Below are 23,702 nucleotides of genomic sequence, written 5' to 3'. Positions count from 1 at the left end.
TTTGAAAAAGAAACCCAGTAAAAAGTATCTTTATTCTCATATCAAAGTTTTTCTGTGATATGCATTAACAATACAAAAATATCTTGAATATTACAATGGTCCTTTTTTCTCTCAAGACTTCTTGCAGCACTGCACTAGAACATACGATCTTTGGATTCTGAGAAGCCAGTGGCTAAAGTAGGAACTAGGCTTTTGTTGAGGGGTGTATGTGGGTACAAGGATAGCCCTTTCTCTTTGGATTCAGGCTACATACAGTGAAGAGGAGGCAAAAAGAAAAAAAAACAAAACTAAATTAAATTAAAAAATGTTTGTTTTTTAAGGCTCAGGGTTGAAGCTTGGCTCAGAAATGGGTTAAAGTAGGCTGTGGCGAAAACCCGATGTTCACCACTAGAGGTTTTCTGGGCTCCTGCTTTAGTTGTATGGTCTTCCTTCCTGCAGCCCCATAGGGAAACTGAAGCTGGCCTGCTTACATGCTGGAAAATAGGCACTGGCTGTCCTGAGGTTTGGTTTGCCCTTTCTTAAAACTGTCTAAAGAGCTGGCTAGACTGATGTGGATAAGCTGGAATTGGATCTGTGGACAAGGCTCTCAGAAGTGGGGAGGGATGCACACTGGATTTTGAGCCACAGCTGACTTGAACCAGTGACTAGGGCATTAGGTATCAGAGCTTCTTAGGTGGTTGAATTTCTCAGGAAACATTTCCAAGTAATTTGAACTATAGCCACAAACGCTCACCACCCACACTTGCCTGTAAGGTAGTGTCAGGTTATTCCTGTTGCCAGGCTGATAGGCCTAAATCTAACCTATTCCATTCACTTATTGAAAGCTGCTAAAAAGAATGTGGGAAGAAGCTTCCCTTGGTTCAGCTTACAGATAGCAGATGGTTTTCTGTAAACAGGGCTTCTCCAGGTCCTTGAGAAGAGAAGCACTGTCATCTTGAGCTTTGTGGTTGTGACCACGCTTACATGTTTGGTAAACCAGCTGGTTCTTGGTCCATGAAGTATCTGGTCTAGGGATGGTGGGGCAGTGGTGGAGGGGAGAGTATGGAAAGCAGCTGGGCTCCATCCAGTCCACCTATGACCTATAGAGGAAAAGCAAGGGGGGCAGGAGCATCTGGCTGTCAAGACAGAGGAAGGGAGCCTACCATAGGCATGGGGGATGCCCCTGACGAAATGACACAACACTGATCTGATTCCCATCACTTGGAGCAGTTTGAATTGATGGCCCCAGGTTTAGGCAGAAGTTGTGCAGACTCTGAAATCTCCAGGGCCTGAGCTGTGAGAGGGAGCCAACAGGCCCCCTGGCCGGTTTCCACCTGCTTTGGGACTCTGTCGTCTCCTCTCAGAGGGTGGGCCCCTGGAGGAAGCCATGTGTCCTGTGCATGCTAGGCTGCCTGTCTCTGAGATTCCTGTTGCTGTACCTGTGTACTCTGCTGTTCGCTCTGAGGGGGCTGAGAGGCTGAGAGTGGCCGAGAGGCCTGGTGATGTAGGCGCCGGTTCTGCAGGGCTAGCAAGCAGTTCTGTGGGGAGGTGGGGCAGCAGGAGGTACGAGGGCGAATCCTGGGGAGTTGGGGACCTGGGGCAGCCTAGAGCACTGTCATCGGAAGGAACGGGGCTGGGGCAGCGGCCTTCTCCGGGTAAGTACCGAATGCATTTCTTTTTCCTCCTAGGAATAGTGAAGAGAGTTATCTGTAAACAGAGGGTGAATTCATAGTCATACACCACAACCAAAAAATGCTGTCCTTGCACAGGCCTATCTCCCCATGACTTACATACATAAGCCTATGCCTTAGGGCTTAGCATGGCAACTGCTGGTCCTGGCCCAGACCGGAGACAGGTGCAGTTCCCAACAGAGCCACTAGATGGCACAGGGACCTTTTGTAGCTCCCCACGTGGCTGCCTGCTGTCTTCCAGGACAGCTGTCTCCTAGTCTACGCTGTTGCAGCTCTGCTTCACGTGTTTGTGAAGCTCAGATCTGATTAACATGTGCTTGTGGTTTCTAGCCCTGAGCATTCCAAATACTCAGAGCTAGGCTAGGGGCAGAGAAGAGGAAGAAAGGGAATTATCTCACCCATTCCTACCATCTTATTTTCTGTTTGAGGACAGGGCTGCCTCCCATCATGTGTACATATGTACACACGCTTATTCCCCCAAATTCCTCTTTGTTCTTGGACAGGGAACGTGGGGTACCCTTTGGAGCTGAACAAGTATTCTCTAGAGTCAGTGAACTTACTGCCTGGAGCAGCCTCAGCCTTGGCCCTGGCAGGCCTGGCCTGAACCTGTATTAGGCAACTTGAGCCATTTGGTCGGTATATTTCCTTTTCCCATATACAAATATTGTATGGTGAAATACAGGTTTAATGCCATAGGATCTGAGTATGGGTGCCATGGGTACCTGTGTTCACCTCTCCCTACCTCTGGTCTCAGTAGGTCACATGGCTATTGGACATTTACCTTATTCAGGTTATTTTCTACTACAGTCACTTTGTTGTTCTTAGATTTGAGGGCTCAGTATGGTACAACAGGGATCCCAATTTGAAGTGAGGGAGCTGGTGGACCACGATGACTCTGAGGCCTGGAGACAGGGGCTTGAGCCACTTAAATACTGTGTGCGAGATTTGTCTAATATGGACCTGCTTGGCCTGATTAGCAGGGAACCCTGGGCACCAGGCACCAGAGAAGCCTTTTAAGCCTGCCTTTCCTTCTATCTAGGATATTCTCTCCTATTCCTTCCACTTCAACCCAAGTGATCTTCCTCACAAGCTGTGTTCATTCTCATTCTTAGGAGGCATAGGCTTCCCAATCTGTGAGTATGTTGGGGGGCTAGAGGCCAGAGGAGGACAGCAGGCCCAGCAGAATATGTGCAGAGTCAGGGAAGCAGCTTGAAGCAAAGGGAGGGTGGTGGTGGGGACAAACCCACCTGCACGGGCCACACCAATCCGTCTGCTGGTTGAGGCCAAAGCGAGCACGGCATTTCTTAGGCGAGCCAGGGTCTGCTCACAGCCATGCCAGAGGGGCAGAGCAGGGCAGAGGGCGAGCAGGCAGGCAGCAGGGCAGAGCAGGGCCCAGAAAGAAGAGGTAATATCAGTGTTAGCCAGTCACAGATACCCCACAGTCCCTACAGGCAAGGGCCTCTCCATGGCCTGTCCAGTCCTAGTGGGAGGCCAAGGGCCCAAAGCCAAGGTATCAGGAAAGGCTGGCACCCAGCTGGCAGTATAGAGGCAGGGGAAGAATGGTGGGGGTGGGAGGGAGGAGACCCTGTCAGGCTGGCTTCTCTCTGCCTTGTGGGGCCCCTTGCAGCAAAGGGGCTGAGAGAAGGGCCTGAGGGGCCCATGGGGATCAAGCTTCTTCTGCCTTCGGGCTTCCCATTCCCTCCCCCAAGGCCCTGCCCATTTTAGCCATCTATTTTAGCCATCAGTTTTTCTTCATCTTTGCCAGTGCCCATTCTTGCCTGACTCATATCCCCTTGTGTTGTAGCTTAAGCCTGTGCTACACACGATTGAACATTGTTCAATCTTAGAGAAAAGACTGAGGACTCTGCTGAGCCCCAGTACTAGCCCCCTGTGTGGGGGGAGCACAACTGAGAAAGTCATTCATAGATGTGGAGTGTGAATTATCAGAGTTGGGACAGGAATTCACCCACAAGATTACCTGGAGCAGGGTGTGGCTTTCCTGGGTCCTCTATACAGAGCACTGGGCACCTCCATGAGAAAGAGGGGGTGGGGCAATAGAGAAACTACTAGGCACCAGCCAACAGACAGTGTGACTGTAGGGCTCAGGCCTGGGGCATGGCTTGCACTCCACCCAGACCGCTTGATGTTCACCTCTGCAGAACTAATCTGGATGCAGGGTTTGGGTTTAGTCTTGATTCAAACACTCAGGTCCTCACTAGTTTCTCTGGCAGAGGATGGCTGTTAGGAGGGCTTACAAAGGAGTGTGTGTGGCGGGTCACAAACCATTGCTGTAAGAATTGGCTTTGGGCTTCCCTGGTGGCTCAGTGATAAAGAATTCACCTGCCAATGCAGGAGACACAGGTTCGATCCCTGTTCTGGGAAGACCCCACGTGCTGCAGGGCAACTAAGCCTGTGCGCCACAACTACTGAGCCTGTGCTCGCGAGCCGTGGAGCCACAACTACTGAACCCTGCATGCCCTAGAGCCTGTGCCCCACAACTAGAGTAAGCCCTTAATGAATGAAGACCCAGCCCAGCCAAAAATAAAATTCTGCTGGTCTTCCCTAGGACTTAAAATAGTAAAGAGCATTAGTCACTCAGTCACGTCCAACTCTTTGTGTCCACTCATGGACTGTAGCCTGCCAGTCTCCTCTGTCCACAGGGTTCTCCAGGCAAGAATACTGGAGTGGGTTGCTGGTCCCTTCTCCAGGGGATCGTCCCGACCCAGGGATCAAACCTGGGTCTCCTGCATGAAAGGCAGATTCTTGACCTTCTGAACTCCCTGGGACTTAGTGCAGCTCTTTCTCTGGTAGGGCTTTGATTTGTGAGATGCAGGCCTAGCTCTGAGGGAAGGCCTCACCTGAGTTGGATTCTTGGTGCTTTTCCCTCGACCGTCTCTTCTTCTTCCCCTGCAGGGAACAAGGTGGAAGATGCTCAGGTCTCTGGGATGTGGGACACTTTAACTTGTAAGCCTAGTGTGCTAGTGGTTGGGACACCTGCAGCCTGTTGCCTAGTTGGGCTGCCCTGGGGTTCCTGGCCCACAGTCCCCTGTGACCTGACCTGGGGGCCCTGGGGTTTTCTTGACTTCAGTTTTTGCTAGGTGACCAAAGGGCAATTAGGGGCTCCTCCTCCCTTTCCCACACTGGCCTCCATTTTGAAGGAGGAGGTGACTTCAGGCTCATTTTCCTCGTTGTGCTGACCCAATCAAATACTGCCCTGTGTGGAAGCACATCCTGGGGAGGGGACAGGATACGAGCCTGCCTTCAGGGCCAGCTCCCCTCATCTGGTCCTCTCCTGAGCTAGCCATCAAAGGTCTTGAACTTCTGTTCCACCCTGTCCTCTCCTCATATGTGCCTTCAGGACAGCAGTCCTCACTTCCTCTGCTGAGATTGGCCTGGGGTATGGCATGTTGAAGGTACCCCTACTGCGTGTGGTTTGGCCACTCACGTAGTTGTCCCGCGCCGACCAGCCTGGGTATAGCTGCATGTGCAGCTGCCTCTCCTTGCGGGCCAGCTCATAATACTTGGCCTGCTCTTCCCGGGACAGCGCGTGCCACTGCAGTGGGGAAGGGGGGCAGATGGAGGATGTATCAGAGAGCTGGCAGGCTGCTCAGGGTGAAGGTAGTCAGGGTAGTCACCCCTGCCAGCCCACTTGCCCCCGTGGCCTCACCCGACGGCCCAGGATCTGGTTGATGGCAGCACTCTCCTTGAGCGTGCATTCTGCAATGACCTTGGCTCTCATCTCCTTCATGTATAGCATGAAGGCGTTGAGTGGCTTCTTGATGGTTGGCTTCTTGGCTTCCTTCTCTGCCTTGGAGTCTGCTTGTGCTTTCCTGAGGGACACATGAACACTCAGGAGCCCTCACAGTGTGCACCTAATGCACCCCTCTTCTCTGTCGTGTGTGTGTGTGATTGGGTAGATATATTAGGGTTTTGTAAATGGTATCTTATTTTAGCTGTCCCAAAGTAGGTGAGCAGAGCTCACTATTGTTCCTTATAGGAATTCTGTAGCTAAATAAGGAAAGCCCCTCCTCTCTGGGCTCAAACTAAATCCTTGTTCCCCATTCCATCCACCCCACTCCTGCTTCTGAGGGTCAAAAAAACAGTGGTCAGTGGTAAACTGCCACTAGATGGCTTGACTGGAGATCTGGCAGTCCCTGGAGGGAGGGCTTGGCCCTGGTGGGAGGAATGTGTGTCCTGGGGTCTGCTTCTTTTCCCTGCCCCCCCCCCCCCCCCGAGCGTTTGGTCCACTCACAGGCTGCGGTCATAGGGCTGCAGCTCCTGCTTCCCTGAAGAGGGCACGATGGCTGGGTGGGGGATGGCTGCGGGGTGACCAGGGACACCAGAACCTAGCATCAGGGGTGGATGGGTGAACCTAGAGGCAAAAGAAGAGTTAACACTGAGCCAGGCATATACATGCCAGATCTTTGGACACACAGAGGCCCCTGCACAGTACATGAGGACAGGGGAACAGTTACCCAACTCCACTGGCCTGCATACAGGTACACAGAAACACAAACACCCACTCCCAACACACTGCACAGACACACTGCAAAAATCTACATGTGCATCAAATCCAGGTGGTTCGTGAAGTCCTGAATAGCTTTTGAATCTGTCCCCTTCTCATCTCCTGCTCTCACCAGCTCAGCCTCAGCCTGTAGCTGCCCTGTGGGCTTCCTTACTTTCCTCATTGACCCCTCCAGGTCTCTCTCCATATAACAGCACTTGAGTGCTGTTCCCCCCACTGCCCATAGAATAAAACCCAGGCTTCTTCCTAGGGACTGCACACCCATTCCCCACCCCATTTCCCATCACTTCCTGCCCCTCAGCCATCTCCAGCTGGTTGCTGTTATCTTTGTTCCCCTCGCTCAAGAGCTATCCTCATGAAGCTTGTCCGGACCCATCAGACATGGCTGGGTCTCCTCGGAGCTTCCCCTTCACCCAGATAGCTGCTGTATCTCTCCCTCCCACCCTGCGCTGGCAGCTCCAGTAGGTCTAGAAGTGTCTGCTGACAAACCTGTTCCATACCAGGACAGGTCTGTCCCTGAGGAAGTGAGCTACGTGATAGGACACACAAGAGACACATAGTTCCCACTTGTACAGTATGGACTCGCTGAGCAGGTGGCCCCTAAGACACATGTAAAAGGTGCTGCCTCAGTTTGGACAGAGCTCCAGGAATGTCCAAGAGAGGTGTCCTGACTTGCCCTTTCTTCGGGATGCACAACAGAGGTGAGTGCACACACACCTGCACACGTGTGCCTGCACTATCTGGCTGCTTTCTGGTGCTTTGCACAGTGTGGCTTGGGCTTAAGCCTCCTACACTCCCACTGGCTTCATTCTCAGTCACAGGGCAGCACGGGGCTGGAGAATGACAGACGGACAGATGGACAGACGACTAACAGAGGGCAAGCACTGGCCTGGGCATAGCCTCTTGTGGGCACTGAAGCCTGGGCAACAGGAAGCAGGAGCCTAGCTGCAGGGTGGGGGACTCACCTGGGGTAGGGGGCGCCAGGGGCTGCGGTGGGGGCAGGGAAGTGCTGTCTATATCCGCAGGAAGGGGACAGGGGGTAGAGAGGAGGGCTGGGCCTGTGGTTGGGAGAGATAGCTGTTAGCAGTCTGGCTACTGGCCAACTGTTAGTCTGACTACTGGCCAGATGTGGGGAAGGAGTTCCCCACCGTGCTCAGGCCTGACCCCTAGTGTAATAAGGCAAACTGGCTTCTGCCTGGACCGCTCTAGTGTATGTTTTAAACATCTGTCACCAGAGGGCAACCTTTCTTTCTGCAGGCTTACCTTCTTTCTACTGGTGTGTAAGGGCCAGAAATGGCAGCACTTGCCTGGCACTGAGCTTAGTAGGTCCCTGGTCCCCTCCAGTCTCATCTTGTGAAATTTGGGCTTGATATTTGCATACCTGCCATAGGGCCTTTATGCTCACTGTTAACACTGTTAGGATCGTTCTGTCCCACTTTGCTTCAAACTCCTGGTCACCTGTCAAGGCCCAAACAGCCTTTCTTCTGAAACAGCCCTGGAAATCCCAAGCTGGATGAGGTGTCCCCCCAGGCTTCTTCAGCCCTCAATCAAAGCACTGCTGCCCATGCTCTGTAACTGGCCTCTTGTCTGAGTTGTACACTAGGTGGACTGAGACATGAGAGGGCAGGGACCTGAGGATCAACCCACTTCAGCAATGCTTCTCTGGTGCCCAGAACTTGCCTGCCACACGTCAATCCTGGGGGTAGTCCTGATTTGTATTTAAGGTGGAGCTTTATCCAGAGAGATTCTGGACATGGAAGAGTGAGCTGAACGTGGATAAAGGACAAGTAGAAAGAGGCAGGCGGGCCCAGGGAAGCCAAGCTTTCCTACTTTTGGGTGACTGTCCCAACCTAGAGAGGCCAGAGACCTGCCTCAGTCAAACTGCGGTTGATAAGCAAAAGGTCACATACCCTGCCAAGACCCTGCTCCAGCTGAAGACAGGCCCTTTGGCTCATGGTTGAATTTGCTGCGTAGGATCCAGGCTGGCTTTTCCTGGCCCAGCATTAGCGGACTCTTCAAGCAGCTCCGCCAAGGAGGGGACCAGCCGGCAGTAGACACAGAGGCGAGTGGGTAGCATCCCCCTGTCTGCCAGGTCACTGAGAAACAATGGCCTCTCCTGTGGCCCTGCAAGCTGCCACCTCCCTGCTCAGGCCTACCTTTCTATCTCACATACTCATATGACCCTAAACAGCCCAGGGTTCCCCCATTCAAGTCTCTTAGACATTAAGGCGGAGCATGAGAGGGCTGGGTCTCCTGCCTTTACCAAGGGAGTTTTTGTGGCTGGCTGAGGCATGGCTAGAGCCACTGGCCAGCCCCTGTTACCTGTATAGAGCTGGCAGCAAGGTGCTCAGCACAGAAGAGTGGAGGAGGAAAGTGGAAGGGCTGGTATGGGTCCAGCCAGCACAAGGGGCCCCTTTCCCACTGAGCACTCACTTACCAGCTCACAGTGTGGGGGAGCTGTCCCATGCTGCTTGAGGTCAGAGAGTAGAAGCCAGAGAGGTCAGGGGTCTGCAGAGGCCTGTGAACTGCAGGGGAGAGGGGCAGAGTAAGTAAGCTAGCCTGATCTAGAAGCCATTCCAGCTCGTTCCTGCATCCTAGAGCCTCCTGTGGGGCCCTCCAAGATCCCATCTCCCTGTGCTAGAGGACCAGACATACTGGTCTTTTCAGGACTAGCCTGGTGTGATCAGAGTGCCCCATTTGCAGACTATGGGCATCGAGGGCAGATGGTTGGTGTGACTTGTTTGTGGACAGTGGCTGGGTAGTGGCAGAGTCATGAAGGAGTGGAAGACTAAACCTTGCCACACCCTGGCTCGTTGCTGGTCTACAACTGGGGCCTCTCTGCTGGGGGCTCTAGCCTGGCTTTCTGGGCAGGAGACAGACCCCCTGGCCCAGGGACCCAGGGCTCCACCCACTCCTCTTGCCCACTCCTCCCCAGGGTTGAGTCAGCAGGTTTCCCACAGCCGACAATGGCTGATTTCAGAATGACTTTGCCCGAGGCTGAGGTGAATCAGCCATCACAACCACCACTTTCCATTTTCTCACTGTGGGGAGGGAAAGACTACAAGTTCTCTATTTATCATCTTCACACAAAGGCCTACTCCCATACTGGCACTGGTTAGCCACTCAGGATTCAGTCTCCTACCTAAACCTCAAACCTTCAAATTTTGACCTGGTACCACCTTGCCCAGCCCTTTGCCTTCAAAAAGGGTCTAGCCTCTTGCTCTCAGAAGGCAGGGACTCGATCCCCATTCCCCACCACTCCCCAGCTCTGGGTCTTGTTGGGCTCTTCCCACCTAGGATCCATACCTTGCTTCTGGCTGATGTCGGCTGGTGCAGGTGTGGGGTGTGGGCTGCTGAAATGGTCATAGAGAGGAGAAAGTTGGGGGACGCCATGGGAAGGCTGACTGGCCTTGTTGTGCTGAAAAACGAGGAGGGTGGGTGAATGTGGGGGACCTGAGGGAGGAAGGTACAGGACTGAGGTGCACATATAAGAAAAGTCCCAATTTGCTGTGTGGGGGTAGCCCAGCCATCAGAGGAAAGTGGAGGTGGTCAAAACCACAGGCTTCACTGGACAGGACCCCACTCAAGCCACCCTGTGTCCAGTGGCTCTGTTGCCCCTCTCCACCACCCTCGCCCCAGACTTTGCTCAAGGAGTCCAGTCTCCCAGAGAGTCTCTCAGTCTTTCTTTGCCCTCAGCTCTAGGAGGCATTTCCCCCCTGCATAGGAAATTCTTCTGTCTCTTGGTTTCAGAGATCCCCCAGTTTCTCTGAGGCCCAATGGCTTGTCTGTTGAGTTGCTCACAAGCCTTCAGCCTTAGGACAGCAGCTTGCTTTTCTCCTCTGGCCCCTAGACGGAGGGGCTTGTGTCTGACCCTCTGGAGCCACCGCTTAAGAGGATTTGATGACATAGTGGAGGGGGCCCTTTCTTCCTCAAGGGAGGCGGAGCCAGTTGGCTCCAGGTGTGGTGAGGCTCCCTCCAGAGCCAACCCACCCAGCCTCCACACTTCCTGTTTCCTCGGCACCGCAGGACTCTTACTTTTCACACTGGTCACATGGATTTGTCATGAGATGACTCATTCTGGCTGGGACGGGGGCTCCCCATCAGATCCAGCCACAGGGAGTGTGCTGCTCAGGTCTATGGCCCAGCTCTGCATATCCTCAGTGCATACCTTTGCTGGCCAGGGCCCTGGAGACATCATCTAAAGCTCAAGGTCAACAACACTTGTAAAAGCCCACCTATGGGGATGCTGCTGGCTGGGCTCACAGATGAGCGACCGCTAACCCATGGCACAGAAGAAACATCTTTGGGACATATCTGGGCGAGACATTAATGATCATAGAGGTTGTGGTCTGGGCTTCTACCCAGCCCGTAGGTGAAATTTCTCACTGGGTGAATGCAGCCAGTGTAATGGATGGGGCTCACGACCCCTTCATCACCAGTTTTGTGAAGGTTAGGGTAGCTCTTGGTGGGAAGACCTGGCTCAGGTCCTTTGGCACTGGCGCTTGGCAGTCCAGGTGAGGTTAAAGGGACGGGCAGGTGTGAATCATACTGTAGCCATGGCAGAAGGCTCCCAGGTGGGCACACACGTGTCTGCAGTAGTCCTGGCCACCACCTCCCCCACATTCCTGCCTCCAGGGGAGGTTCAGGCTGGGCTACAAGCTGCACCCTTCCCCCCAGGCTTTGTTAAGTTGGCAGACATTACCACCTGTCAGCCTCCCGCTCATCCCTCTGCCACCCACCAGGAGGAGTCTTAGATCCCAGGGCTAATCAGCGTGTCTCAGGAAGATAGGAGTTAATGTTCTAGTAGTGCTGGCTCCTTTGTGGCTGGCATGGATTTGACACTACACCTACTTCCTGAGGCCAGTGCCTCACCTCCGACCAGAGCCTGCTCCTGACCTCTTGGGGCAGGCAGGAGAGCTTCCTGAGGGCTCTCCCCACTGGAAGCCTCAGAAAGAGTCTGCCAACCAGGTTCAGTTCCTGGAGCTAACTTGACTACCATACCCAGGCACCCTTTACCTTGTTGCAAATGGCTGTCGTGATGACATATAAGAAGCCCCTCATTCACCCTGAAGAGTGAGGAGGAAACGCTACTCACAGTGCCTCCCTTTCCCTGTGGTGCCAGGTCACACATGGGCCAGACACTTTGGTCTTATTTTGCCAAAGGAGGTCTGCCTGGAGATGGCAGACATGCCTGGCAGCATCACTTGGGGCAACAGGGGCCATGTCATTTCCAGGTTTTGGTTGCAGTGACCTTCCTGTTGCTATTTGGAGGCCAGGCTTTCTGAGCAAACTGGGGAAAGGAAGGCCCTGTCACTCTCAGGTCCGCTTATTCCTAGCACAGACCCAGACAACAGTAACAGGTTGGGATTGGGTGGGGGAATGGAAGGTGGAATGTAGGATTCTCAGGCCCACAGGAGGCTGGCAGGAGAGAGAGTAGCCTGGGACAGATATGGGATATGTGGGGAATGTGATTTCTTCATGTACTGAGTTTTTGCCACACGCCAGGCCCTGCGCTAGACCACTCTTTATTCCCACTCAGGGGACCCGCAGATTGCCATTTCTCCAAGCTGTAAATGCTCCAGGTGTCACCTCTTTTCTTGCTTCCTTTATTGCACATCTCAGCAGAGCAGTCCTTGTCCTCTACCTCCAGTCCTCAGCTCTTGTTATCCCTTCATCCAAGCCAGCTTCTTGCCCCCATCACTTTACCAGATGACTTGTCAAGGTCCCCAGTGACTTGCACGTTGCTGAACTCAACGGTCAGTTCTTAGTCTTCATCGTACCTGGCTTCTCGGCACATTGAACACAACTAACTTCTCCCTTCTCCTCGCAATAGGTTCTTCACTTTGATTCCAGAATGCCACACTTCCTGATTTTCTTCTAACCTCTGAGGCCACTCCTTCTTGGCCTTGTTTCTGGCTCTTCATCGTTTTCCTGACCTGACCCAAGCCTGGCCCTCAGTTCTTCTGTATCAGTCCTCACCTCCCAAGGGTGTTCTCATCCAAGCTCACGGCTTTAAACGTCTTCATCTGATGACTCTACATCTGTATCTCCACAGCCTCTACTTCTCCCCGGAACGCTACTCTCCAAATGCTCCCCAAATGCAACACGTCCAAAGTAGAACCTTTGACTTTTTGCCCCAAACATTCCTCTCCATCTTCTTCAGTTCATATCAACTCCCTCCTTCCAGTTGCTGAGACCAAACAGCTTGGAGTCATCTCTGAGCTCCTTTTTCTCACACTCCACCTCTAGTGTGTCAGCAAATCCTAATGGCTCTACTTTCAAAATATATCAGAACCCAACCATTTCTTTCTTTCTCCCTGTCCCCACCCAGTCCAAGCCATTCACTTCCCACCTGGCAAATGCAACAGTCTCCTGCTCTTCCATCCAGAAGCCATATAAATCAGATCATGTCACTCGTCAGCCTGGAGCCTGCACCAGACTTCCCCAGGCCTATACAACCCTAGGATCAGACCCTAATCACTTCTCTAACCCCATTACCTTCCTCTCTCCCTGCTCATTATGCCCAGCACTTTCCCTGGTTGCTTCAGCTTCCAGCCACCTCCTTCAGTTACACCAGTGGTCATTTTTTAAGTGTGCTAGCATATGAAGTGGTGGGAAGCACAGCTGTAGGCTTGCTGACCTTTTCAGTGACCTTTCCTCTGCAGGATCCTGGGCCAGTTTGCCCCTTGTAAAATAAGCATGAGCCTATCAGCCCTGCTACCTAATTGGTCACAGATGCAAAAATCCTGCTTTATCCTAGAATTTGGGGGGCAGGAGCCCAGGGCCTATGAAGGTAGAAAGCTTTCTGGAAACCTCAGGGGCCTCCTTAACCTGGTAAATTCCTATGACCGGGATTAGCCAGATCCGAGGCCTCGTGGCACACAGGAAGACTAGCCTCAGGGCCTCCCTCAAGAAGCTGGGACCCTGGTGGGGGCATCCCACCATTTGCCGTCTTAAGGGCACAAATGCCTGGAGCCCAGTGCAGGCGGTGGAATGAACACCCTCCGCAGGTCCCTCCAGGCCATGGGGCTTTCAAGTTTAAACCGCTTCAGAGAAGGCCCTGCCATCCCGCCTTGGTGCTGGCTTTTCAGCCCTCGGGGATAAAAGCCTGGCTGGTGGAGTGGGCAGCTCTGAGCTTAGGAAATCTTAGGAGCAGAGCCTGGGGTCCAAGGTGCCAGCTGTAGGAGGACAGTCCCAGAGCCCCGCCCTTCCCAGAGGGGTGGGGTGAGGGGGCGTATCTGCTCCAAGGCAGGGAGAGGGTGGCTCCACAGCGGGTTTCTCAGCAAACCATCTTCCCTGCAGACGGCCAGAAGTCCTAGAGAGCTCTCTTACCTGACAGATGGCTAGAGCTGACCCTCCTCGGCCAGGCTAGTTAAGCTCCATGTTGTATGTAGCACAGCTCACTCTAAGCCGAGGAACCCTCAGAATCTAGCTCAGTCTCAAGGCTGGTGTGTACGTGTGCAACAAGGACAGGTGCACTGAGGCCTCATCTTGTCCACCAGCCTTCCCTGGGAACTGGGAAAAAGCCTCATTAAACAGGAGTCTGCTGCCAAACCACAGGAGACGTGCCAGGTGGGCAAGGGGGCGCTGAGAACCTGCTGGCAGCTGGAGGTCCCGAGGTGCCAGGGCTCCAGGGCAGAGCACTGAGGGCCTGGCCAGTCCTTCCCACGTTCGTGCAGGCTGCCTCTGAGTTCACTCCCCAGCCCCCTCCACGCCTGGTGGTGGTAGCCGGGGGGTGGGGAACTGTCTGGAGCGGGACTTGGTGCCCCACGCCCCCCTCGGCCAACGGAACGTCCCGCTCCACAGCCTCAGCACAAGGCTGTCTCAGGGCTAGGCTGCTCAGACAGCAGGGTGGAGTTGCCTGGGGCCTGGCCTGCGTCTGGGGAACTTAGTGACTGGAGCTCCTCTCCTCCCCTGATGGTGACAGCCCCGTTCCTAGGGAAGGAGGCAGGCCTTGATGGATTGTCTGCCACCCCTCGTCCCCGAGTATCTGGACGGCACAGCCTCTTCTCTCAAACCTCTGCAGGCAGAGAGCTGGGCACTCAGTAGGTGCTCACAGCATGGTGGGATGTATAAGCCAACGACAGATTCAACAGCAGACTGTACTGCTTGACCAGCACACTCCCACACCCTTGTTTTGACCTTTGCATACAGCTCTTTCCCTTGTTTCCCTCCACACTGCAGCACTCAGGATGAGTACAGGACTCTGAGACCCCTGGGCTGGGAGGCCATGTCTGCTGTGGCCTTAGCACAGGCGGGCCTTCCTGCCTTGGCATTGCTCTTACCGTTCCTCCCCACGCCACTTCAAAACCCATCATCCCAAAGGGGGTCCTTTTCCTTCTGGGGTTAGCCCACGGCTGGAGATTCCTCACACTGGTGCCCTCACATGCCCTCCTCTTGTTGAGCAGGCTGGAGCCAGGAAGGGGCCCTAGGGCAGGGCCAGGCAGGAGGAGGTGGAAATGAGGGACTCCTGAGGTTGGTCTCCCCTGCTCTGAAGTCGAGCTTGGGCCTGGCTGCTCCCGCCTCCCGCTCCCCACCCCCACTTCCTGCAGGCTCAGGTGAAAAATAAACACAGTCGGCATTTTCCCTGCAGACCGCAGAGGTCCGCTTACAGGCTGTGTGCACCCTGAGAGCCCTTGCCACCGCCAGCAGAGAAACTCCCTCGCCTCTGACGGTTGACTCTGAAAACCCCCAAACGCTTGAGCCCCACAACACTTTCCCAGCGAAGAAAGTTGCTGCTTCCTCTGGTCTCAAGCCTGGGGGGGTGGGGAGCGTGTGAAGCCTGACAAGGTCTTCCCAAGACGGCCTCCCCTTGGCAGGGGACTGTGCCAGGAGAAGCACCGCCACCCTCCCCGCCCCCGCCCAAACACACACACAAACACACTGCACCAGGATTCACAGTTGATCACTATCAACAGACACATTCAGTCAGGATGTATTTACTAAGCTCCTACTATGTATCAGGCCAAAGAACGTTCTCAGCTAGAAGAAAGCATCTGCTAGCGGCAGATGTTTATGAGAGGCATAGCTGTACCCTGTGCCAGGCATAGTTCTGAGCGCCTTGCGGATTTTAACTCATATATTCCTAAAACAAAGCTGTGATACAGGTGTAATTATTATCCCCATTTGATAGATGAGGAAACTTGAGGTGGAGACATTACATAGCTTGCCCAAGGTCACACAGCTTGTAAGTGGCAAAGCTGAGCTTCCTTCCACCCACCGTGCTGCAGAGGCCCTCTGGTTGTCATGGACAGACAAGGGGGAGTAGGGGAAGGAGCCCCAGTCCTCAAATCATTCTCCCTGCTTCAGCCTAGTTGGTCAGAGTCACCTGAGTCAGTGCTTCCCTGACCCTAAAAAATGCTCCTGTAAGTTCTGAGACCCTGCACTGGGAGCTTCCCTGATGGCAGTATTTAGACATGACCCCAGGTCCCCAGCTCACATCACTCCTTACCCTCGCACAGCCACACCCCAGCCTTGTCCAGCCTCACAGGCCTGCTTTTCTCTTACCCAGGCACCCAGCTCAACTTCACCTCAACACCTTTGCCTACCCCTTGCGCGCTGCGCTCTCCTCCTAGCTTTCCATACTTCCTCCTACTCTTTGCCAGATTCCTTCTCATCCTGACCTCAGTCTAAGGGCCACTTTCTTAGAAAGGGCTGTGACCTGGGAGGGGCTGCACCAGCCCAGCAGGTAGAGGTGCCTACTTGCTGCAGGAGTGGCTGGGGGGTCCCTGAGGGCAGAAGGGGCTTGTTGGTCCCCTCTGCCTCTCCAGGGTCTGTACTTGGCTTGTTCACTAAGACTTTTAAACAAAGGCCTCTAGGATCCCTGGTGCCCCAGAACTTCTGCATGCCCACCCACTCATCCATCATGGACCTGACTCCAGTCTCTTGGCTCCTAGAAGGTGGGGGAGGGTATTCCTGATGCCTGCTTTGAAGATGGGGAAAGGCCTTTGGGGACAAGTCCACAGAAGGAGTCACAGATCCACACCTTGAACACAAGGTGGCCTATTGAGAGTGACTGCTCTTTATGCCAAGGGTACAGACATGAAGTTGAGTACTGTAAATGCCACATTGACAGCTCATTTGAGGCCAGCATTATCCTTTCCGTTTTACACATGAGGGAAGTGAGGCTCAGGGACACTAAGAAAGTTGCTCAAACATACTCCCTCGAGTCAGTGCTGGGGACCCCTTTAGGACTCTCGGGGTCTTCAGCGAGTCAGACAGTCACAGTCTCATCTCTCTCCTCCTCTCCCTCTGCTCCAGCCACTAAGGGCTGCTGGCTCAAGGGCCAGGCTGTTCCCTCTGCCTGGAGAGCCACCGTCCACAACTTGCTGGATCCTCTTGCAGTGCATGTGGGCAGGGCCCAATATAAGCCAGCATTTAGGGAGAATGCAGCAGCACTGGACAAAGCACTGTGGCTGGACACAACAGCATACAGGAGGCTGGGCGGAGCTGGGCGACTGCTGGGACTCAGGGATATCCTGCCTGGCACCTGAGAACCCGTGCCGCCTTCCATCTCATCTCCTCCAGACAAGTCAAAGCCAGGGCTGCCAAGTTCATACGGTACCTTTGTGCTAATTGGAAAAAGTACCCCCTCTGGAGAGACACCTGGGCCCACACGAGGGCACACGGCTTGGGGAGCATAGTGCAGGCTGGATCTCAACTCCTTGGCCCAGATCCCCTGCGTAATCCCACAGAGTGGCCCTGCTCATAAGGCCCTCTCCAGTTCTCACTTCTCTTGCCTGCATTGCCAGAAACCATGCGCGTCAACTCTCAGAGTGCCCGGAGCATCCACTCTGGCCTTGATCAGCTCCTCTGGACCCCTCCCAGCTCCAGGGTCCCCTAGCGCCTACCACAGCTCCCCCAGACCTCTCTGTCCATCACCAATGGTGCTTAAGTGCCAAGGAGTCTGGCCAGTTGCTGAGTGGGAAGCCCCGCCCCCCGCAAGGCCTGGGACAATGAGAATGAACTTCCCAGAAGGAAGCAGGTCCCCTTTCCAAAGGGCCTGCGTATCAGCCAAGCCTTGAGGTGTGGGCTCCCACAGATCCCACCTCTGCAGATATACCCTAGCTGGGCTCATGCCCTTTTATCCCCACCCCTACTCTGGGCCCTTGTGCCCAGGACATGGCGCTTTCCAGGGGATGGCCCTCCAGCTCCCCACCCACAGTGTGCCGGGCGCCTTGTGCTAGACACCCACCGCAGAGCATGGAGCTGTGGCTCTGTGGCCCACTGAGCTGGAGGACTGGGGGATGGCTGGGCCACCCCCTTGTAGACCAGGAGGCTTCAGTCCTCCCACCAGCACGGGACCGTTACCAGGGATGCACAGAGCCCTACCAGGTCCCTGTGGCCAGTCCACCAGCTGCCTGGTCTTGACATCAGATAATGGGGCCCTGCCACAGCAGAGGTGAGGACCAGAGTCCCCACAGGCAGCCTTGGCAAACCACAGGCCTGCTCTAGACCCAGCCCAGCCCCGAGGCGCCCTCAGAGCTAGCGGAACCTCACTGAGCTGAGCTGCCTGGCCCACAGCCTCCAGCGGTTTCTATGCATTCGTTTACTTTTGTTTTCCTTCTTCCTCTTTGAGGTAAACGCCCCTCAGGACAGGATGTTTTTAGAGGAAAATATAAGCTTCCGGGAGCTGCTGCAGCCGAGCTGCTAGTTGATTCACCAACACATTTTTGAGGACTCTGCAGCAGCCCTGGGGCTGGGCATCCCCCGGTCCAGGGAGTCACTCTCCCAGCTCCTCGATCTCAGTGCCCAGCCATCTGGGACCCCATGAGGGCTGAGGCAGGCCAGGGGCACAGCATCAGCTCAGGCTGTCTGAGGCAGTAGGGAAAGTTAGGCTCTGGGAAGACAGCATTTGAGGTGGTCAGAGGTTTTGTTACCTGGGAGTGAAACCAAGAGGCTTTGTGGAAAAGTCCTGAGGAAGGTGAACGTGCAGGTTTAGAGATGGCAGCCCCTATTAGTGACAGCCTCCTATATGCCTGGCACCCCGCAGAGTCCCACCCTGCAGTCTTCCCAGCCACTGTGTGATCTGTGTGTACAGATTGTGCAGGTGAGGAACAGGACGACGGGGGAGGTAAAAATGACTTGCCCAAGGACTCAGAACAAGTAGTGACAGATCTGGATTTGAATCCAGCCTTTTGGGGTTCCCGGCCAGAGATCTTTACCACTCAGTGACAGGCCTCACAGGCCAGCTGGTGGCAGCCAGCGAGGAGACCACACGTGTGAGGCCCAGGGGCCAAGTGGTTTCCAGATTTTCCCTCGCCCACACTGGATCTCCTTGCTGAGACCTCCACCCACCCAGGACCCCAGGGATCACCGACTTCACCAGCAACACCCTGCCAGTAATCTCTCTTGGAAAAAACTGACCAGCTGCATGACTCTGACCCCCATCTCGCTCTGTGTGAAAGGCATTTTCACCCTGCCCTCTAGGTGGTGATTTTGGTCCTCAGTCATAAATGACTAAAGGAACCGTGAGAAGTCATTCTTCCCACGGGGTCTGGCCTCTGTTTTCCCAGTCGGTGTGCAGCATCTGGGGGGCGGGGGGGGGACGGAGATGGCCACTGGCAGAAGAGTGAGTGTTTTACTTAGGAGCAGGAGCCAGGCAGGCCCTGGAGAGGCGGGGGCTGATGGTTAGCAATAGCTCGAGGCTGGGAGGTGGAGACTTGGAGATCTCATCCCCAACCTTGGCACTGCACTCCTGCTCCAGTTAATTCCAGCCAGCTTCTGAGGACCAAAGATAAGACAGGGGTCTGTGAGTTCCCCGGTCTGTTCAGCTGCCTGTACCAGCCCTGGCAGGACAATTCTGCTGTGGGGCCATGGTCAGGAAGCTCACTTGGGTCTGACCCTGACAGCTAAGGCCCTTGGGGCTCTGCCTGGACTCGGTCCAGTGGTTTATCCCCTGTGAACAAGGAGTGAAAGGAAAAGGAGTCTCTGGAGGCTTCGGGCCCCAGGAGGCTCCCCCCTGAAACCCCTCACACCCAGTGTAAGCTGACAGAGGAGGGCAGGGCTGCTTCAACTGCCACAGGGGCCCTCGTGAGGTGGAGCACTCTAATGAGGTTGAATCAGGGGGTTCTGAAAAAAGCCACACCAAACAGCTTTTACAGACACACACCTGCGTCTAACAGTATAAAAACACAGAGGAGAGGGTACAATACTACATTCTTGTGGGGAGGGGAGCCACGGGGACCCAACTGTAGCTAAAAAACCCAATTTTTCAAAAAATGAGTGGATAGATATGTTGCCTAAGAAGCAGAGTGGCATGTGATAAGGGCAGGGAAAAGAGAGGTAGATGCTGGAATTCATGTTTCTCCTCCAACACTAGCAAGGTACATGTCTCCATGCTTTGAGTTCCCCATCTGTACCATGTCCATATCTCATAGGGATGAAATGAAGTAATATTTGTGTCTGATTTTTTTTTTTTTTTTAATTAATGAGGAAGGAAACAGAAACAGAGCATGTTCCTAGACCAAGGCTTTTCAGGAAAGCTGGCCTTTGTGTCAGGCTGGGGCTGCTGGCCCTTGATCTCCTTTGGACTGCCGCCAGATTGCTGTTGGGCCAGACTGCTGAGCTCCTGACTAGCCTTCAGTGACAAGAGCCGGGGTGGAACCGGGGGTGGGAGGTGCAGAGGAGGGCAGCGGTAGAAGCAGAAACTCTCAAAATGTCCTAGCGAGGTTGGCAGGTGGGTCTGGTTCCCAAGCAACTTTCCCAAGGGGTTTGGGGAGGGGACACCCGCTCCCAGGGATGCCCTCAGATTCCTCAGTCCAGCCAGTCCCACTGTCTCAGAACCGAGGATACCCTCTAGTCCATCCCTGGACCACACAGAGGAGGGCCCCTGGGCCAGAGAAGTCTAGCAGTGAGCTTCCAGCTGAGCCAGGACCAAAGTTAGAAAGAGGGAATCCACTTATACATAGTCCTAAACTGTCCTTGCATCATGCATCAGAACCTGATGCAATCTTGTTTTTTATTTGGCCCCGCTTAGTGGCTTGAGGAATCTTAGTTCTCTGACTAGGGATTGAACCTGTGCCATTCACAGTGAAAGTGCAGAATCATAGCCACTGGACCGCCAGGGAATTCCCAAGCCTGATGTAATCTTGAATGTCATTTATAAACACTTTTCCAGGTAATATTTATTCTGGAAGCCCTGAGGTCCTGCTTTCAACCAAGAAACACAGCTCTTGGCCCTGGTAGCCCTGACCTTGCCAGGCATTGGTCCAGGCCTGACCCAAGTCCAGAACTTTGAGGTCATGCCCAAGGGGAGCAGGAAAGGACCAAATCTTTCTTTGAGGCCAGAGGAATCCAGCTCATAAACTCAACGGGAGTGGGGGTAACGTTCAGCTTTGCAGCCTACAGTGACCCCAACTAATTGCACATATTTGAGAGCAGAGAGACAGAGCGGAGTCTGGGCTTTGGGGGAAAAGAGTCCACGTCCTGACTCTGCCAGGTACTAGCACGTTCTTAACCTCTCTGAGCCTGAGTTTCCCCATCTGTAAAATGAGAGCTATATAGTGACTACTTTCTTGGCTTCTTGTAAGGATCTTGATATTGGGGTTAAAGGTCCCTGGCACAGGTCTGGCACTTGGGAGGCTCTTGACATATGCACTATTACCGTGGCTGTTGTTACTCTTTCAACAGCTGTTTACGAGCACCTACTTATGTGTCATGCTCTCTGCTGGCCACTGAGAGTCTAGCAGTGAAGAGGACAGATGTGGTCCTGGCCCTGTAGATCCTCTCTCGCCCTTTTGATCCAAACTACCATCCCTAAACCCCTATCCCAATATGGTCATCAACCCCTGTGGCCTCCGCAGTCCCAGCTGCATCTGTCCCACACCCTTTGGTCTATGTTCATCCCCCAGCCCCACCCAGGGGGTTGCCCACCACAGCTGGGAGGTTCCCGGGCTGCATACTGCTTCAGAGCCTGCCAGCGAGCTCTGGGCTGGCTGCTGCAGCACAGCATATACTCAGGGCTGCCCTGCCTGGACCCCAGCTACAGCCAGCAGAGACCTCACTGCCAGGGCTGCAAAACTCTCTAGAGGCTGCTGCTCAGTGTCCCTAAGGGCCCACCCACCCTCTGCCTGCCTGGCCACCAGGCCAGCCACAGAGCCATCTGATTTGAATGAAACTTAAAACTTAATGACTTTCATACTGGTTATTTAAAACGCAATGTAATTTTCTAAAACACCCTATTATTTCCTTTGATAGCTACAAAGCTTCCCCCAATCCCATAAGCATGTTTATTTTTAGGGAAAAGAGTGGTTTTGCAGTTGGTCATAGAGACCAGAGGGAAAGGAGCCCACAGAAAGTAGGGCAAAGAGTCAACCTTGGCAGCCTGGAGACTCACAGCTGCCCTGCCTTCGTGCTGGGACAGATTCCCCACTGACACCATGGGGTCCAGGACAGGACCCTGCCCTTCTCCTACCAGCACATCCACCAGTGGCCCTCCTGTCCACCATCTGACAGCGGCCAAGTCCCCCTTCCCATGCCTCACCTCCACAGGGCCCCAGTGTCCCTGTGAGACAGTTCCACTGGCTTCCCACAGACATGCCAGCCATATACAGGTCTGGGGAAGGGGGCCTGCGGCCACTGACACACACTGGGCAGCCTCCTCCTGGCTCCTCCAGACATTGTGCCCTAGGTAAGGCCTTGAGGCCTGAAGCTTTGACCAGCTGGATGAGATCTGTGCTCAGTTAAAGTAGCCTCAGGCAGTGGCTGCCCACAGTGGGAGGGTGGGTGGGTGTGGCCCTGCCAGTCCGGGCTCCCTGGCAAGGGGGACAGCCTAGTGGTGGGTGTGCGTGTGGAGGTCAGCTGAGCCCCGCCAATGCGGGGCATCCTCTGGGAGTGGATATTTTTAGATCCCAAGCTTTCATGTGGCCGAGTGATGTGCAGTTTACAAAGCATTGGTAATGTGTTTCAGATGGCGGCCCAGCAGACCAGGAGGCTGGGCCTGCTGCCACCAGAGCCAGGTCAGAGTTAGTCAGAATACCCTCAGCTGGACTCCTGTCACCTGTCCCTCCTGCCCTCCGATTCCTTCTTGCCTGATGGGGAGGCTGGGTCGGGAGCAGTTCTTGCAGTGCCCAGCAAAGCCCCAGCTGAGGCCCACCAGAGCAGCAGGCCTCTCCCACCGATGCTTATCTGACCCTCCGGAATCCTCATGGCCAGGGCTCCCTACCCCCATTTACAGAGGGGAACCGAGACCTAGAGAGGTTGACAGATTTACATGAGGTCACACAGCCAGGGAGGAGGCGGCCTTGGCTCCTGGCTTCCTTGCCCATCAGAGCCTCCTCCCGTCATGGGCAAATTGGGCTCCCTGGGAGGGGGTGATCAGCCCTCCCTGGCCAGGCTGCCCAGACGTGGTGGGCTGGGGCAGCTCTAACCACGTGAACCCCCAGAACCCACTGTTCCCTGGGGCCACATCCTGCCCATCCATGCCTGCAGCCCTAGCCGCACATTCGTCGTTATTTGCAAGCAGACAGTGTGGGGCCCAGACGGCCTCCTGTCCTTGGAGAGAAGAGATGGTTGTTTCAGTGGGAGGGATAAAGGGGTTGGCAAAGCATCTGCTTTCTCTGATCTCCAAGGAGCTCTGGCTGTGGAGTTGGCTGTGACATGAAGGCCGTGTGTCACCATCTCCCTCTGTGCTCTAAAGGCCTATCTGCTGGTACAGCCCAGGCAGGCAGGCTCCATGGATGGGACAGGCTACAAGGCAGCCTCCCCACAAGAGAGGGCCACACTCAGGCCCACCTTGGCCAGGGAGTCTATCCAGTAAGGGACAGTCCCTTTTCCCCCCAGGGAATGGGAGCCCCATGTCCTACAGGACCCTCTGACCAGGACAAACCCTCCAGGCTGCAGCTCAGAGACTGCATGTGCCAAGGCTGATGAGGGCCACACCTCTTTAAGGGGAGGGAGGCGGCACCCATGTCCAAACCCCAAGCATCACAGGTCTGTGAGCTGAGGCAGCAGACTACCTGAAGGAAGGGGATAATAATGTCCTGGGTTCTCAGAGACCTTCCACAGACTCCTGGGGCCTTGGAATAGCCTGCTAGAGACAGAGCTGATGAGGCGGTTTCTCCAAACCCTGGCCAAAGCACCAGTGGCCCCACCCCCTGCCCTCTGGGGTTCAGTTCCCCTCAGGAACAGGAGGCGAGGCCCTGGCCTCATGACCCTGGAGACAAACTGAGAGTCAAATGAAGTAACACGAAACTTCCACCTCTGAGGCACTCTTGCCTGGCATGTGCCAGCTCACTTGGGTCTCCCCTGCCCAAAGCCCACCCCCTCCCTGGCCCTGCCCGCCTCCTCCAGTCACCCTGCACCTCCCAGCATCCGCCTGCCCGCCTCACCCTCTCTGTCCAAGTTAGACTATCTCCCATGGGCACCACGCTACCCTTCATGCTGCCAACCCCTGGGCTGTGGCACCAGCACCACCTAGGCACATGCTGGGCCTTCCATGCTGGCCCTTCTCCAGCCTCACAGACCCTGGGCTTTGGCAGGCGTTCCAGTGACCAAGAACATACTCA

At 54.7% G+C, this 23,702-nt stretch overlaps 1 protein-coding gene across 4 annotated transcripts in view; it reads right to left on the bottom strand.

Annotated features, from left to right (window-relative positions):
- The window catches only part of TCF7 (transcription factor 7), a 32,158-nt gene continuing 8,456 nt past the window's right edge, over positions 1–23,702 (bottom strand). Inside the window, exons 4-12 of one of the 4 annotated variants that reach the window (XR_014057241.1) lie at positions 9,502–9,613; positions 8,633–8,720; positions 7,161–7,253; positions 5,923–6,042; positions 5,338–5,500; positions 5,116–5,223; positions 4,529–4,577; positions 1,419–1,686; positions 1–1,079 (exon numbers count right to left, since the gene is read on the bottom strand). Coding sequence is in view for 1 of the 4 variants with exons in the window: in XM_081502846.1 (XP_081358972.1) it covers positions 811–1,079; positions 1,419–1,663; positions 2,918–2,990; positions 4,529–4,577; positions 5,116–5,223; positions 5,338–5,500; positions 5,923–6,042; positions 8,633–8,720; positions 9,502–9,613 (1,227 nt within the window). In the remaining 3 variants the exon portion in view is untranslated. Of the gene's footprint in view, positions 1,080–1,418; positions 1,687–2,917; positions 2,991–4,528; positions 4,578–5,115; positions 5,224–5,337; positions 5,501–5,922; positions 6,043–7,160; positions 7,254–8,632; positions 8,721–9,501; positions 9,614–23,702 lie in introns of all 4 variants that reach the window. The other 3 variants (XM_081502846.1, XR_014057243.1, XR_014057242.1) reach the window with 3 other exon arrangements.

The sequence above is a fragment of the Giraffa tippelskirchi genome, chromosome 6 (assembly GCF_054371585.1).
Source record: "Giraffa tippelskirchi isolate mGirTip1 chromosome 6, T2T-mGirTip1v1.2.pri, whole genome shotgun sequence".
NCBI classification, from domain to species: Eukaryota; Metazoa; Chordata; class Mammalia; order Artiodactyla; family Giraffidae; genus Giraffa; species Giraffa tippelskirchi.
This window is presented reverse-complemented; position numbering and strand designations above follow the sequence as displayed.